Below are 18,205 nucleotides of genomic sequence, written 5' to 3'. Positions count from 1 at the left end.
GGACAGAGACTGCTGTTGTGAAATCTCTTCCTCGCCAGGCCAAGGATATGTCGTATTTTGGCCACCCCTAGTTACCTATCTTCTTCCTAATGGTTTCCAGGCAAAATACAGCCTCAAGTCGCATTAATAATTGAGTCCAGCCCTTTGTCATGAAGTAATATTACAGTTCCCCTCACATGATGTGGGAGAAAACTTGAGTGTTTGGAGACAAAAAGAGCTCAGTTCAAATCCTGCCTCTGCCATTTGTATGGCTGTGTGGACATGAGCCCTCAGACTCTCAACTTTCTTATTTATAAAATGAAGATCATATCACCTACTGCATAAAAGAGGGGTAGGGGTGAAGTAAGCGATGTTTTAGAACACCCAGCACAGTCATAAAAATACTAGTAGGTTCCCTGCATCCCAACTCATCTTGTTTTTTTCACTTAGTACTTTGTATTGTGGGGAAACAGACATCACATACACTTTACCATTTTGCAGCGTATGGTCGTGGGGCAGCAAGTATATTCGCACTGCTTTACAACCATCGCACCACCGTGCGTCTTCAGAACTTTCTCATCTTCACCAACTGAAACTTGGCACTTATTAAACATGAACCCCCCACCCCATTTCCCAGCCCCTGGCAACCACCATTTGACTTTCTGTCTCTATGATCTTGACTATTCTAGATACATCCTACAGGTAGAAATCATACAGTATTCGTCCTCTCATAATTGGCTTATTTCACTTAGCATAAAGTTCTCGAGATTCCTCCATGTTGTAGATTGGGTTGAAATTCCCTTCCTTTTAATGGTTGAATAATATTCCATCGTATGTATATACCATATCGTGTTTCTCCATTCATCTGTTGATGGCTCTTGTGAAGATTGCTGCTATGAGCATGGATGTACAAATATCTGAGTCCCTGTTTGCACTTCTTTTAGATACATACCCTGAGGTGCAATTGCTGGATCATATGGTAATTCTAGATTACTTTTTTTGAGGAATTAATTTACCATTTTGCACAGCAGTGCACCCTATTACATTCTACCAATACCATTTTTTCCAGCTTTATTGAGATAGAAGTGACATATAACGTTGTGTAAGTTGAAGGTCTACGATGTGAAGGTTTGATACCTGTATGTATTGTGAAATGATTATTACAAAAAGATTAGTTAACACCATCCATCACCTCGCATAATTATCATTTTTCATGTACAGTGAGAACATTTTCTGTGTGTCATAATTGCGTGCAGTAAGATCTATTCTCTTTCAAGTATACAAGAAGACAATATTCTTAATGATAGACACCACACAGCACATTAGATTCCCACAACTTATTCAGCTGATAAGTGGAAGTTTGTATTATTTCACCAACGTCTCCCCATTTTCCCCACACTCCAGCCCCTGGCCACTAGCATTCTACTCTCTGTTTCTGCAAGTTAGATCATACAGTGTTTGTCTTTCTCTGACTTATTTCACATCGTATAATGCTTTTAAGTTTCATCCGTGATGTCACAAACGGCAGGATTTCCTTCATTTTATGGCTTGAATAATATTCCATGGTATATATACCACATTTTCCTTATCATTCACTTGTCAATGGACATTTAGCTTGCTTCCATGTCGTGGCTATTGTGAATAACGCTGCAATGAATGTGGGAGTACAGACAGCTCTTTGATATCCTGTTTTCATTTCCTTTGGATATATATGCAGAAGTGGGGTTGCTGGATCATTTGGTGGTTTTATTTTTAATTTTTTGAAAAATCTCCATATTGTTTTCCACGGTGGCTGTACCAGTTTACATTCTCACCAGCAGTGTACAAGGGTTCCCTTTCACCATATCCTCAGCAAAACTTGTTATGCCTTCTCATTTTGATGATAGCCATTCTGACAGACGTAAGGTAATATCTCATTGTGCTTTTGATTTGCATGCCCCTGATGACTAATGACGTTGAACATCTTTTCATGTTCCTGTTGGCCATTTGTATGCTTTCTTTCGGAAAATGTCTATTCAGATCCTTTGTCCATTTTTAATCCGATTATTTCGTTTTTCCTGTTGAGTTTTATGGGTTCCTTTTTTATTTAGGAAATTAACCTCCTACTTGATTCATGGTTTGCAATTTTTTTTCTCTCATTCTGTAGGTAGCTTTTTCTTTTGGTTGAATGTTTCTTTTCCTACGCAGACGCTTTTTAGTTGGATGTAGTCCCACTTGTTTGTTTTTGCTTTTGTTGCTTGTGTTTTGATGTCATATCCAAAGATACTGTTGCCAAGACCAATGTCAAGGATCTTTTTCCCTGTTTTCTTCTAGAGGTTTTATGGTTTCAGGTCTTATATTTAAGTCTTTAATCCATTCTGAGTTGATTTTTTGAGGAGTGTAATTTGGGGATCCAGTTTCACTCTCTTGCACATAAATATCATTGTCTCAGCACAATTTTATTGTAGAGACTACGCTTTCCCCATGAAGGAAGTATTCTTGGCTTCCTTGTCAAATATTAGTTGACTGTATATACGTGGGTTTATTTTATTTTTTAAAAAAGAAGGAATCTCAATCTGTGGGCCCATTGTCTAAAAGTTCAATTTTTGCAATGATTTATTCAGTATTTCTCCAAGTATTTTTCATGCCTCGTTTATCAAGAACAAAGAGTTCTATCACTAAAAATCTTACAAAACACTACATACTACATTCATGCTTTACGGATTCAAAATACACATTAACATAAAGGCTGTGAAACCTAAATTACCAGAAAGTAAAAAGAAGTTTAAAAAACTAAAAACCTGTTATTTTGTAATCCCTGCAGAAAAATAGGATACATTAACATCCCAGGACAGATCTGTTCAAGATTAACAATATTTCCAGAGCTTTGATTTTCTCACTCCAAAGGAGCGTGATGTTGGAAAAAATACATTTTAGCACATATTCTACATAAATTTGCATATTCAATGCAATCGTTCAAAATATTTTGTATGAGGAGTGACTGCAAATGTGTATGAAGTTTCTTTTTGTAGTTTGGAAGATGATCTAAAATTGGATTATAGTGTACATTGAGTTGTATACGTCAAATTACCCAAATTTATGGTGTGTAAATTAAATCTCAATAAAGCTGTAAAAAGTATTGTAATGTTTATAAAGCCATGACCTACATAGTTCAGTCCCAGCTAAAATAACCAAGTTCACTGCAAACCAGTGGGAAAGTGCGTGAAGGATGGATTATTCAATATAAAGTGTTGAAAATATACCATTGGATCCCTGTCTCACCCTTGTTACCAGAAACATTCTAGGAGCCCTGAGTGGCGGAGTCAGTTAAGCGTCCAACTCTTGGTTTCAGCTCAGGTCATGATCTCAGGGTGGTGAGATTGAGCCCTACTTCGGGCTCTGTGCTCAGTTCAGAGTCTGCTTAAGATTCTCTCACCCTCTCCCTTGGCCCCTTCCCCACGTTCTCTCTCTCTCTCTGTCTTTCTTTCCCTCTCTCTCTCAAATAAATAAATAAATCTTCAACTGAAAAAAAAGAAAGAAACACTCTAATGGGTCAAATATTAAATGTGAACAAATGACACAACAAAAGAATTGAAAGCGGGAGAAATCTTTTTATTATCTAGAAGTGAGGAAGACCTTTTAAAAATAGTAGAACCTCAAGAATGTTGGGGTTTTTAATATTTTATTTATTTGAGAGAGAGAGAGAGAGCATGCAAGAGAGAGCAGGAGAGAAAGAGAGAGCCTGAGCTGAGGGGGAGGGGCAGAAGAAGAGAGAATGGGAGAAGCGGACTCCCCACTGAGCAGGGACCCCATCCCCCACCGGACGTGGAGCTCAGTCCCAGGACCCCGGGATCGTGATCTGAGCCAAAAGCAGATGCTTAACAACTGAGCCACCCGGGTGCCCCAAGAATGTTTTGATGATAAAAATATTTTTAAATGCATTGAACAAAATGAAAAGGCAAACCGGGAAAAGCTATTTGCGGCTCATGTCATAAACTATGTACAATGAGTATGTGTGTGTGTATATATATATATATATACTCATAAGACAAAATCTCTTAGTTACCTGAAAAAGCTAGGTACAGAAAGTTGCATATAGTGTGCCAACATGGGGAAGAAGGACACAAAATAAACTAGCAACAATGATTGCTTCTAGAGAGGGAAACTGCATGTCTGAAAGACTGGGAGGAGGCAGAAGAGATTTACTTTTCACTGCGTACACTTTTTTAAATTTTATAAATGTACATGTTCTATCTAAACCAAAAAAGGAAATATTTAAAATATGTCTAAATACTCTAGACTATGCAAAATTAAAATAACTCAAGTCTTTTGTCTGTATTTTTCAAACATGGTGAAAGTCACCCACAAATCTCCAGAATATTTCTTCAAGTTTCTCTTTTCTCTTTCCCTCGTAATATTTTTTCTTTAAGTCTCTCTTTCCCTTGTAATGTTCTCAGAGGCCATTCTCTCTGGTTCTTGATTTTGTTTTTCACAAAACTCAGACCTACCCCCCCAAAAATCTCTTTTTCCTTGCCCACAACCTGAGTTTTTTGTACACACACTGTTCTGGATGGTTGTAGAAGTCAATGACTAAGACAAAGTCCCTGATCCTCATGGAGATTACATTCTATCAGATGGAGATACACAATATTTTTAAAGCATAATAAAGGTAATAATAATTAGTGAGTTAGAGGTGGTGAGTACAAAGTAGAGAAAACAATAGAGCAGAATGGGGGGGTCAGGAGGTATAAAAGGAAATTGCAATGTTAAATACAGCGTAAGAACTGGCATCAGGGAGAGGGTGGTATTTGAGCAGACGCACAGAGGGAGATGAGAGAGTGAGACATGTAGGTGTCTTGGGGCAGAGTTCTAGACAGAAGGAAGAGACAGTATGAAGGCCCTAAGGCAGACCATTCCCGGTGTCATTGAGAAACACCGAGGAATTCGGAGTGACTGAAGCTGGAGAGCAGGAAGGAGAGTAGAGGAAGATGAAGTCAGAGAAGTAAGGAGGGAAGGTGCCCAACCAAGTAGGGCCTTGAAGACCATGGACCATGATGCTTTTGACTTTTAAGTAAAATGAAGAGCTATTGCAGGGTGATGCCACTGTAGTTTTCCATTATACCCACACCCCTTGGTTATCCTAGTAAATTGAGTCCCAAGACTCAAGTAGCCACTTACCACCATGCTGTCGTCCTGCATCAGCCACCAGGTCGTGTGGTTCCTCAGTTCCAATGAGGATTGTTAATGGATAATGATTTTGAGTACCTTTCAAAAATTCTAACTTGGGTGGGGGGCAGGGGGGCGCCTGGGTGGCTCAGTTAGTTAAGCGCCCGACTCTTGATTTCGACTTGGGTCATGATCTCGGGGTTGTGAGATGGAGCCTGGCCCTGAGCCTGGAGCCTGCTGAAGATTAGCTCTCCCTCTCTCTCTGCCCCTCCCTTGCCCCCTCCCCATCTAAAATTAAAAAAAAAAAAATTCTGACTGGGGATGCTTCCAGCATGTAGACTACAGCACAGACAATATTCTAATGCATTTGTCAATGAATGCGTCTGTTTCAGTTGTGTTCATTTTTACCTTCTTTGAGCACCTTTTTGCCTGGCTATTGGAAATATTAATATCCTTCCAAGCACATCTTTAAAATTTCTGCTTCTTCTACCCATCATAACCTGGACCCTTACCACGAGCTTCTTTGTAACTGGTCCCCAGCTATTGGTGTGTTTGTGTTTTCAGCATCTCCACCAGTGTCTGAGATGCCACGGCCCAAAGTGCCTTCTCTCCATGTAATTTCAAGTCCCTTGCAGAACCAGATCCTGGCCCCAGTGACAGCCTCCCAGTCCATGTCTCTTTAAACACCTTTTTATGAGCATCTCCTATGAGCATGCTCTTCTCTTTCAAATTCCTTCTCAAAACCTCCTCTAATAAGTTTTTTACAAGAAAAAGCTAGCAATTTAATCACTGTAGTTTGCTTTAACTGTGGCAGGGGTAAGGATATAACGTTCTTTCATTTTCTTTCATCTGGAACACCCTTGAAAGGGCTGGTATCTTTATGAGATCCTCTGGACTTCTCAGAAAGTGCCTTAATCCCAGTTGAGCAATGGGATCAGTAATTTTGAGTTTGTGCTATATTATAGCAGACAGTACACAGCAAAAATATTCTTCTGGATTTGGGGGTGGGGGAACATGCAGGGAGAGACAGTGGTAACACGGAGATTTGGTCAAGGATACAGAGCCTATATGTCGGTAAGTTGCCTCAGTTTTTCACTAATAAGATTTCTAGGAATCAGATATATTTTGAACCACATGTGCACACTGTGTTTTTTCTGTTTGTCATTCCTATGCTCTGGCACATTTCTAGGTCTAATTCCAAGATGTTGCAATTTCCCCATGGGTATCATAAAACTGGTACAGTGTGCCTGGTTAATTTTCTGATGTGGCTGTCAAAAAGCAAGGAAACTCCGTCCGATTGCTTTTTTCACATTTTATGATTATTTCCTTTGGGCGAGTATATGCCAGGCTTATACGTCAAGTGTTGTTGAGATTTCTTATTAAAGCACAGGTCCAGCTATCCGAAAACTATTAATTTACACCACCCTAAAACCATGTGTCTACATTGTCCCATCCAAGAATCTGCTAATCCTAAGGACCATTTAGCCTAGAAGATCGGGTGTCCCAGCCTCTCCCGCCCACCCCTCAGCTTATACGCCCAATGTCATGCTCAGGATCTGTCATTCTGAGGATCCTGTTTGTGGAGGGAAGAACCAAGTCCTATTAAATCATAGCCGAAGAGACCTGTTGTCTGCTTCCCTAGAAGCATGTGGTACCATGCATGGTTTAATTTCACTCAGCTCTTTAATTGAGCCTTGGTGCTAACGGCTTAATGGTTCATCGGGGCATTGTATCCAGCAGATTTTAAATTAAAGTTTGAGACCCCCCTGCAGGACGTGCACAGTACTCCAATTAACACTAATTGGTTTTACACATGGTTATCAAGTGAAAAACATGGTCTTCCTGAGAATGCCACTTCTTTTCTCCTGCTTTAAAAAGCTCATAAATTCTAAGGAAACGATCATGGATGCACGCAAAGACTAGATATACCGATGTCTAGCGTAGTGTTTATATTGGCAGAAAACTGGAAGGAAATATCCACAATGGAGAATGGTGTACACAAAGGATAGTGGAGAAAAATGCAGCATTTTTTAATGTTATGAATAATTTTTAACATGGGAAGATATGCTCATGATATACTGTTAAGTGAAAAAAGTCGAAAAATACAAGAGTGGCAGAGTATCACTTTCTGCACAGCATAGAAAGACCAGAAGGATGTGTGTATCAAAATGTAAATTATTATAATTATCTCTAACTGGTGAGGATAATGTTGATGTTTACCTTATTCATATAAATTTCTAATTTTCTAAAACTAATGCATTATTTTACAAAACAAAGGCATTGTTTTTCAAAATCCAACATTGACCCTACGGGGAAAAATGCAGCAAGTGGCTTTATTTCGAAATTGTTCAAATCAATCCTGCATCTCCACCAACCCTTCTGTGGCACACTGAGAACTCTCTATAAGTGAAGTGTGAATAGTTTCCAAGGGACTGATGAGTGTAAACTGGGGTTTTATACGTGCATAGAGAGGTAAGCGCTGGAGTGTGTGATTTCAAATGCCCATTGCATGTTCATTTATGCCAAAACTCCCACCTGAGAGGGTGCATTGATGTCCCTGTGTTTCTTTTCCAGAGCCAAAGATGTTTATCTTGCTCTATGTTACAAGTTTTGCCATTTATGCAAGTGGACAGCCTCGGGGTAATCAGTTCAAAGGAGAGAGCTACTCCCCAAGGTATATCTGTACCATCCCTGGCTTGCCCGGACCTCCAGGACCCCCTGGAGCAAACGGTTCCCCAGGGCCCCATGGTCGGATCGGCCTTCCAGGACGAGATGGTAGAGACGGCAGGAAAGGAGAGAAAGGTGAAAAGGGGGCTGCAGGTAATGAACGATCAAGTTCCCTAAACTCCTCCCATTCGCGCTCCTCGGGGAGTCGGCTTGGGATTCTCTCTCCCTCTCTCTCTGCCCCTCCCTCCGCTAATGCTCTCTCTGTATCTCTCTCAAACAAATTAAAAAATCTTAAAAAATAAATAAATAAGCACCCCTGGTTCACCCCCACCTTAAACTGCTTCCTTTCTTTGTTGCCTTTTCTAACGAGAATTGCTCCTGAAATCCCTTCCCTACTTCGCCTTCCTTAATCATAATTAATATTGAGCCCTTACTACGCTTTAGATACTGCTTGAAACTCTTTACCTGCCACCTTATTTTATTGTAATGACAACTCTTTCAGTTATCCCATTTTACAGATGAGAACACAGAGCAATAGCATGGTTAAATTAATTACTGAAGATGGAAGTTCACTGCTAGTGACCGGCAGAGCGTGATTCAAACACTGATGCCCGCGACCACAGGGCGATCACAGCTAGCAGGCAATGTCTGGCTGTGCAAGGGCCTGGGTAGATAGCAAACAGATGGGCAAGGAAAGGAAATGGGCAGACGAAGCAGAGGCAGGAATCAGGAACCAAAATCACTGGTGCCCTCCTGCTCTGTGCTAATATCCTGAGCAAAGTTCCATAAAGGACTTCTAAATTTTACTTTTCAGAAATGAAATGACCATAGTACAGTATAGCCCACCTTTCCTGGCTCGTCTCTTTCCCACCCATCCTGTAACAGCTTTAAAAAAAAAAAAAGATTCTTATAGCTCTTTACGAGAACACAATTGCCCTCGACTACTCCAGTAATTTTTACTTTTTTCCCCACAAATAAGTTGGCCCAGGAAGATTGCCAGACTCTGCAATCCTTCAGAGTAAACCGAATTGAAATTCTGCGGAAGCTGTGTTAACTCTAAAAAAGGAAGTGATTTGGCATCAATCTTTGAAAACAAGTTTCTGAGTGTAAAGGCTGGGACAAAAGATAGGAAGAGAAAAGTTAATCTGTTCCAAGAAACAGGTCTCTATCTAGTCGTTGCACCTGATATACTGATGTTACGTGAAACAGTAGCATAATACACATGCAAGTTACCGGATAATAATTCATTTCTGAATTTGTCATGCAGAGAATACTTGGAAAATCAGTAGCTACCAAATGTGTATGAATATTGTTCAATATTAGATAAAAAACCTTTAGGTAAAGGTTCAACATCTTATCTATGGTAACATCTATGAATACAACTTACTGCTGTGCCGTGAGCATGAATAGACTTGAAATCCTGTAGGAACACCAGGATCGGAGCTACATAGGACCAACCCTCTTAGTTCACTGCGTCTGGAAGCAATAATGTAGTGCTTGCACAAGCAGGCAATGGAGTCAGTCGGATTTAGGCTCAAATCCTGGCTCCTTCAATGACTAACTTAGTATCCTTGGGCAAATAGCTGCTTTGAGCCTCAGTTCCCTCATTTGTAAATTGGGGGTAGAAAGGATGATGTGATGATTAAGCACAACAATACATATAAAACACTGGGTAGAAAAGCTGCCACGTGGTAGGCACTCGGGAAATGTTAGCTGTCATGTCACATCACACAGTGCTCTGCAAACGTGAGTCATGGCTAAGTTCCTGGATATCCAAAGTCATAAAATAAACCAGAAATGAGTGATGGGCTTCATGAGGTAGTTCTAGTGTCATTTAAAAACGGGTTTGTGGATATGCATTCATATTAAATTGAACATTCATAATTGCTACAATTTTAACCATCCAAGGCCAGCTACACTCCCATATTCATCTATCCACGCATGCATTAGTCTTCAACAAGCTTCTTGTGTACATATTGCTACCTTGTATTATTCGAGACCAGTGTTTCTCAGCCTTCACCCTAATGACATTTGGGGCCAAATAATTAGTTACTGTGGGACGGCTGTCCTGTGCATTGTAGGACACTTAGCAGCATCCTGCTAGATACCAGTGGCATCCCTACCACCCACGACAGCATAAATGTCCCCAGACATCACCAAACATCCCTTGGTGGGCAGTGTAAATTTGCCCCTGGTAAAATTGTCCCCTATTACTGTTCTAGACAATGAGAACACAAACATGAATTAGACATTGTCCTTGCCTTGATAAACAAACACGGGGGTGTGGGAGGCCAATATAAAAACATATAATTACAATATCATCATCATCATCATAGCCATTTATTAAGAACTTACCGTGTCAGGAATTTTACATTTAGTACTTAATGTCTACCATAATCCTGTTAGAAATCATTACAATCAACAATAATAATGTTACACACACCCCATTTACAAAACAACAGTAACAGAGCTCTGGAGCTTTGAGGACAAGCTTTTAATGCAGCTGGAACTGGATACAACACGGCTGATAGCCTTTGATTCTTCTGTCCCCTCATATGACACCACATACATCTTCTCATTTATGTACCTTAGTAAACATCACCACCACATGCATCTAAGCAAGTGCAAGCAGAATCAAGTACAGTTTTGTCCGACTTCTCTACTTTAAATTATAAGTACAGAACTTATTATACCAAATGAGAAATGTTCTGTTAAAAATATCTGCCTCCCTCACCAGTCTATAGCAATGACTCTCATAGCATAATATCACCATTTAATTTAATCTGAATGCACATCCCTATACATATCTTCAAATAACACTAGAACCACCTCATGAAACAGATTGTTCTAGTTTATTATATGGCTTTAGATATTCATGAACTTAGCTATGACCCATATTTGCAGATCACAGTATAATACATAGTAACAGCTAACTTGAGGGTGGAACAGGTGTCATTCATGTCAAGGTCCCACCCAGCCCCTAGCAGAGTGCCTAGCATGTAGTAGACGGTCGATCAATATTACATGGTTTAGATGTATGTATGCATGCACACATAAATCCATGGATGGATGGATGGATGGATGGATGGATGGATGGATGGGAGAAAAATAACACTGAAGAAGAAATCTTTGTAAGCCCATTTCCTAGAGAACTAAGAAGAAATTCTTTCTCTCCAAGTGTCAGTACGTAAGCATAGACTAACCACTACTCCATAATTTTCCTCTCTACCCAAGCATATGTCTAACTGAATAGGGAGAGGGAGAGTGATGTATCCCTTCTTTCCATTATTCATTAATTGGCCCTTAGTACCGGTGCAAATCCTTCATGCAAACAGGAAGAATTGCTTCAAGTTATTATAGATAATCCCTGATTATCTGATTCAATAACCATAGAAAATCCAAACACTGAGATTGGACTTAAATCCAATTCTTCATATGACAAATGCAGTATTTGAAACACAGACAAGAAGTGACTTACCCAAAGTCATAGAGCCAGGAGGATTGGAGTACATAATGAAATTTAATGGTTGAAATTGTTGCTGATGTCACATTTTTTTTATTATTATGTCAAAGTCACTCATGGAGACAGCGAAAGTTAAGCTCCTATTGAAAATGAAAATAACAATTTAGAAGTTGTGGTCCTTGATTCACAAATAAATTTAACAGTAAAATAGTATTCATATTTTATTTCTATCAAAAAGAAGCAAAAGATCAGACTATTATGGCCTTATTTCAAGAATTAGATACCAGGGTATATTCTGGCTGGGACCAGTGGACTTTCAACTTCACAACAAAAGCCACTTAGAGCTTGAAGACAGTTCTGTGATCAGTAATAATACTGATCCCGGTCACCAAAAAAAGGGTTTCATTCATTCTTAGAATCTTCTGTAAATTATAAATAGTTTAACAACCTCTTTCCAAAATTATTAAAACAAAATATCATATGTTTTAAGGGTAAAACATTAAGTCTCCTCAAATTTACATTATCCAGAACATTTCATTCCTACATTTGCCAAATAACTGAAAAATAACTAAGTTCATACATGTAATATTCAAATATACATGTAATATTCAAATATACATGTAATATTCAATGTAATATTCAAATAAATGATACCAGAGCACTATCAAGATAAGAAGGCCTAGCTTAATAAAAGTTCCTGAGGACAAATATAGTTAAGAGTGAAACTACACAGTATATCAATAATATTTTTCCCTGACTACAAAAGTATATCATAAATTACCAATAATTTGGATACTTTTTGAGGGTATATCATTATACAAACATTATTTATGGAATGGATTTAACCATAAAAATCAAATGACATTTCTCTCTCTCTCTCTATATATATATATATATATATTTATATATATATATATATGGTTTAAAAAATTAAATAGATGTTGCTTACCCTTTTCAACCAATGATCACAATTTCTCTGCATTTAGCTTATGGTTGATATGTAGTTATAAAGATTTGGACAAACAGAAAATATTTCACTGTGGTGATTTTGAATTTGTTGAAATCCTTTCACAGATATTATGTCTTTTCTATATATAAGGAGACCCAGAGAAATTAAGGGACTTGCCTAAAATGATACAACCATTTAGCTGCAGAACCAAACAGAATTTAGGATTCTTGATTCCAGCCCCAAAGGTAAGAGGCACTTTGATGAAGGGGAAGCATCATTACCCTAGGACTTGGATTCCAGTCCTAGCCTTGCTACAGAAGCGAGTTTCTTCACCTCTCCGGGACTCAGTTTTCTCCTCCAAAAAAGAAATACTGCACAGTGGTGGCCGTCACTGCTGTTTGGTTATTGCAACATATTGAGCCCTCACTATGAGCCAGGAGCACTTTACGATGTACACTCTAGCCCCTGTCCTGGGGGGATACTCAGGTTCCAGAGTCAGTCAGGCATGAGTTCAGGTCACAGCTCTATCACTTACTAGCTGTTCCCTTGAGCAAACTAACTTCTCTGTGGCTCAGTCCCCCATCTGCCATGGAAGCAATAATAATTTCCTAATCCATAAAGTTGTTGCAGGACCTAAAGAAGACAATGCCTGTGAGTAAAGTGTTGTCCCTGGTACATAGTGAATGTTGAATAAATATGAGCTAATCTGATTTTCATTAATTCTTGTATTATTGATACTGATAGAAGTAGAATCAGGCATAAGACAAAACAGCGTCTAAGGATTCATCTGGTCCTGTCTGCCCCCATGACCCCACTCTGGGGAATAATATCATTATGCTCATTGAATTTCTCCTGTAGTGACAAATACTGTATGTGACTGATTTTGTTGCAGATGATCGATCATCAAAATAGCATTTAAATGACTTCTCATGTACTAAGGAAAGCTAACCTGAAATTCTGATGAAAATGTTCTATTTCCATTGTAATGCATCAGTGATTTTTTTTTTAAGATGCATTAGTATTTAGTGGTGTACTGTTGAAAGTTGATTGGAGACACACATTTAGGGTATGCTGGCACTGCGTGGGGCGTGCTGTTTGTGACTGTATATTTCAAGGAACCATTAATTAAACTGTAAACTCTTTTTAAAGGTTTGAGAGGTAAGACTGGACCACTGGGCCTTGTTGGAGAGAAAGGGGACCAAGGAGAGACTGGGAAGAAAGGACCCATGGGACCAGAGGGAGAAAAAGGAGAAGTAGGTCCAGTTGGGCCTCCTGGAGCAAAGGGGGACAGAGGAGAGCAAGGGGACCCAGGGCTGCCTGGAGTTTGTAGATGTGGAAGCATTGTGCTCAAATCTGCCTTTTCTGTTGGCATCACGACCAGCTACCCAGAAGAAAGGCTACCAATTATATTTAACAAAGTCCTCTTTAATGAGGGAGAGCATTACAACCCCGCGACAGGGAAGTTCATCTGTGCCTTCCCGGGGATCTATTACTTTTCTTATGATATCACATTGGCGAATAAGCATCTGGCAATCGGGCTGGTCCACAATGGGCAGTACCGGATAAAGACCTTCGACGCCAACACAGGGAACCATGACGTGGCTTCGGGGTCCACAGTCATCTACCTGCAGCCAGAAGATGAAGTCTGGCTGGAGATCTTCTTCACTGACCAGAACGGCCTCTTCTCAGACCCAGGTTGGGCAGACAGCTTGTTCTCCGGATTTCTCCTATATGTTGACACAGATTATCTAGATTCCATATCAGAAGATGATGAGCTGTGATCAGGACTCATGTCCTGAATGTTCCAAGATTCTTGTGGCAGACGCTTTGATTTAATCTGGGGCCCTGGAAGGTGGAGCAAGCAGAAATGAGATCCAAAAAGACTCCCACTCAGATTCCAAAGCACTTACAGAGAATTCTAGCAGCATCTATTAAAACAAGATGAACCACCAAATGGTTGAAACCACACCAAAATGAATTCTATAAAACAATAACCCCAGATAAGAATGCTCTCAAAAGCCATGTTCATAAATATTTAAACAAATTAAAGACAATGTTAACAGATTTTCTATTAAACTCCCTGAGTGATAAAATCAGCTGGCAATGATATTGTCTCATTAAATCTTCATAAAATTACATTTTTCCTTGCTATTTAAGAGAATCCTAACACCCTAGACAAAGTCTTTAACAATTCTCAAAAATCAAAAACTAGAGGTAAGAGATACTGAGTAATTTGAGGCAAGCTAAAGTGAAGGGATAACTTCCTTTGTTTTATTATTCGTTCCTTCACAACCGTGTACGTATTCACTCAACAACTCTTTAGGAGGCCTGTGTGACCCAGAGACTGTGGTGGTGGGTCAGATTTAATAGTGAGTTAAAACAAAATCTCTGCCTTCATACAGGCTGGTGTGTGATGAGCATACTGTCACAGTTCAGTGAGAGGAGCACCTGACAGACTGACTCAAAGTGGACGCACATGGGAGCTGCTCTATCCTGGAGAAGGGGGCCAGAGAAGTTTCACACATGGAAAAATGCTAAGATTTCTAAGTTGTGTGTGGGAGGGATACAAAGACAAACATGAATTCAGCAGCTGCATTCACCCCCAATCTCATCCTCAAAACACCACTGGTATTTGCCCTCGGGAAGAGGTAAAAAAAAAACTCAGAGATAGAGGGGGTCCAGGAGGCATAATGGAAATGAAGAGAAACAAGTCACTGAGATCAGCCAGGAGGACATTCTCCTAAATCCTTTAGCTGGACAGTTACCCAAGACAATTATTATTCCTCTTAGCTTGCACACGAATGAGGCCACTACTTTACATTGTCAGGAGGCATTATTTCTCATGGATTTCCAAGGTATTGAATTTAAGTAAAGGGAAGCATATGTCCACTTATTTATAGTGAACTGGTGGGGGTGAACAGGAGGAGGAAGGAGAGAGACCAGACATCTGAGCAAATAACCGTCCCTTCCAAGCCTCATGGCTCCCACAGTCCCACCGTCTCTCGGGGTGGGCGTCTTTTTCCTCACTGCAACTCAGTTCCAGACCATTCCATCTCAGTCAGGGTTCTCTCCCATCTGCCATCCCCATAGCTGACAGTGATAGGATGCCCTTACTCTCTTGCTTTTGGTGGCTTCTAGTCCTCCTTCCATGTGTTCTCTCTTGGCTCATTCATTTGATAAACATTTTTTATGCAGCGGCACAGCCCCTGCCACCCAATTTCTAAGGACACGAGAAAGGAAATAACATGCATACACATACACAAAATACCAGGAATTCTGGAAATGAGCAGGCTAAAATATGCTAAGTGCTGCACTGGACATTGAGACAAATGCTCTGGAAGAAATGCTGAGAGGAACAGGTTTACTCTCAAATTGAGGGGTGAGAGAGGAGGGTTTGGGAAATCTCCTCTGTTCTCTGCACCTTCCGGGGTAGGTGGGACGTAGAGTGGCCAAAGTGGGGACAGAGGTAATGATGGGGACAAAGCATGAAAGTAAGAACAGAGACCCAGAAGAGCCTCGAATGCCAGCCTGACAAATGTGGACTTCATTTATGAGGAACCATGGAACACCTGTGTGTTCCCGAGCTGGGTGCTGCCATGATCAGAGGTGACACTGGCCGTGATCCAGCATTGGTGTGTAAGGGCAATGCTCGCTTCTCCCTTCGGCAGACCTACCTCCCATCATCTTCTCCTGCCTGCCATGCTTTACCCATTGGTGGTTCTCCTTCAGAGTCAGGACACAGGTCTGGAAGGCCAAGAGCAATGAAAGTGGAAAAGAAGAGAAAACAAAGGTGGTTTGAGATAGTCACCTGCTTATACATAACAGCTGGACCTGGAAGGCCAGGCTACAGAGTGTAAAAAAACAGCCAGCAGCAGAAGCTCATCTGGGGAACATGAAAATATGGGCCCTTTGAAGACCACGGGATTTGCTGGCGAAACCGGAAATGGAGGAGTTATTGCAGACAGTCATGACCCACGAGATTATTGTGTAATTTAAATATTTTCTGATCGTGATCCATTCATGCAACATTTTGTGGACATTGTTTACTTATCTTTTAAATGTTTCTTTCATTACAAAGCCTATTTTAAGTAGCTTTTTAAAACTCGTGCTTCTTCAGCTGGTTCTAGGTCCAAAGACGAGTTTTATTTTGAAATACCTGGTGGGCTGGCTGGCGATGGGGACCAGATAGCTAAAGTGGGAAAGGAAAGACTATTTTGGTATTAAAAGAATAAACTCCTTAAGCAAACATAGGTGTCTTTTATTCCTTAAAAAAAGAAATGACAGATACCACTTATCCACATTTATGGGTATTTGCATAAAAAAATACATGACTGATTTTGATTTTAAAAAATTCTGTCTCATTCCAATCATTCTTTGTAAGGGCTGACTTGTAATGAATATGTATTAAGAGAGATTTATTAACTATATAACATCTTGCTCCAGAAAGGATTTAGAGTCACTTGCAAAGATAGATAAAACCCAGAAAGAATGCATTAGTCAGAATCAGGTGAGAATAAAAGAGCAAAACAAATTTTTAAAAAGTGAGACCAGCACAAAACATGCGTGTGCCTGTGTAGCACACTTTTGGGACGTGTGTGTTTCCTTGCACCTGTGCATGCAGAACGGCATTCCCGGGTCATTCATCACTGTGAATGATGTTGTTTGCGGTGATAAAAAAAGAAGTGTTCTATAAACTCTGAAAATACTTCTTCTCTGCCACTCTGTGAAAGAAGATCATGGACATAAAAATATTTCAGAAATTGGCTAACGTGTTGTTTGATACCTTCCTCTCTTGCGCTTTCTGTAGCCTCCACTTTCAGCAAACACCCATACCCACCCTGTCGCCAAAGTCAACCTAAGGGACATTGTGGGGGGTGTTCAGTATAAAATTCTTAATGGTTCCTGCTCTTACACGTAGAGTTCTGAGTCCTCACATCTTTCCATCCCCAATGCTAAGGTTTCGTTCGTATACTCATTGTTACTTCCCTAGACGAGTAAAAACTTTCTAACTGTCCCTCTGCCTCCAGCTGCAATCCTCCAATCCGTTCTCCACAAATACAGATAGGACCTTGTCAATCCACAGCTTAAAGGCCAGCAGTGGCCCTCCAATCCCTGCAGTATGAAAGGGGACTGGAAATTTGGGGGGCTTTGCTATCTGGTATTCATTCCATATCCTTTTTCTGGTACTCATGCCTAATTTCCTTCTGAAGGACCATCCTCCTTCACATGCTAAGTCTTTGAACTTCTAAATGGAAATGACTCCTATACTATATAAATCACTGGCCTGAACAATCAGAGCATAGCATTCTACTCACCAAAATAATCAGTTCAGGTGACTCAATCAGAGACTAAGATTTACTGGGAGTTCCCTGGGAGAGAATCTCATTCTTTACCATTGAACTTGAGCCTGTGAGCCTCTACGAGCTATCTTACCATCACAGAGCATAATACCATTTGAAATGGGGCCACACACACGAGTAGAGACAGAGCTAAAGAGAGTCACCATTCAAACATTAGACATGCCTGCAGCCCAGCTTCCCTTGGACTTTTCAGTTATGGTAGCCATTCCATGCCATTTTTACCAAGCCCTTTTCAGGTGGGTTTTCAACCACTTGCAGAAGACATCCTATTGGGGGGAATGGGATAGTCTGGTGATGGGTAGTAAGGAGGGCACATATTGCATGGTGCACTGGGTGTTATACGCAACTAATGAAGCATTGAACTTTACATTGGAATCCGGGGATGTACTGTATGGTGATTAACATAATATAATAAAAAAATCATTAAAATAAAAAAAATAAATAAATAAAAAGAAGACATCCTACTGAATATTGATATAAACTCCCCTTAGCAAAGCACATTAGGCCCTTTGGGATCCAGCCTCTGCTGACTTTTATAGTCCCATTGCCGAAAGTCAGCCCATGAACCTATAATGCAAGTAAATGCAAGATACCCACAGCTCTATGATGCCTTGTTCCTGTGAGCCTCGGAGCCTTTGCACA

General features: G+C 40.2%; 1 protein-coding gene across 4 annotated transcripts in view; it reads left to right on the top strand.

Annotated features, from left to right (window-relative positions):
- C1QTNF7 (C1q and TNF related 7) overlaps positions 1-16,449 on the top strand; it is a 107,352-nt gene extending 90,903 nt beyond the window's left edge. For all 4 annotated transcript variants that reach the window (XM_019796428.2, XM_011221039.3, XM_011221041.3 and 1 more), the window contains 2 exons: positions 7,699-7,944; positions 13,353-16,449. In XM_019796428.2, coding sequence (XP_019651987.1) covers positions 7,699-7,944; positions 13,353-13,984 — 878 coding nt within the window. In that variant the 3' untranslated portion in view covers positions 13,985-16,449. The remainder of the gene's footprint in view (positions 1-7,698; positions 7,945-13,352) is intronic.
- The last annotated feature ends 1,756 nt before the right edge of the window (positions 16,450-18,205 follow it).

Source organism: Ailuropoda melanoleuca, chromosome 11 (genome assembly GCF_002007445.2).
Source record: "Ailuropoda melanoleuca isolate Jingjing chromosome 11, ASM200744v2, whole genome shotgun sequence".
Classification (NCBI taxonomy): domain Eukaryota; kingdom Metazoa; phylum Chordata; class Mammalia; order Carnivora; family Ursidae; genus Ailuropoda; species Ailuropoda melanoleuca.
This window is presented reverse-complemented; position numbering and strand designations above follow the sequence as displayed.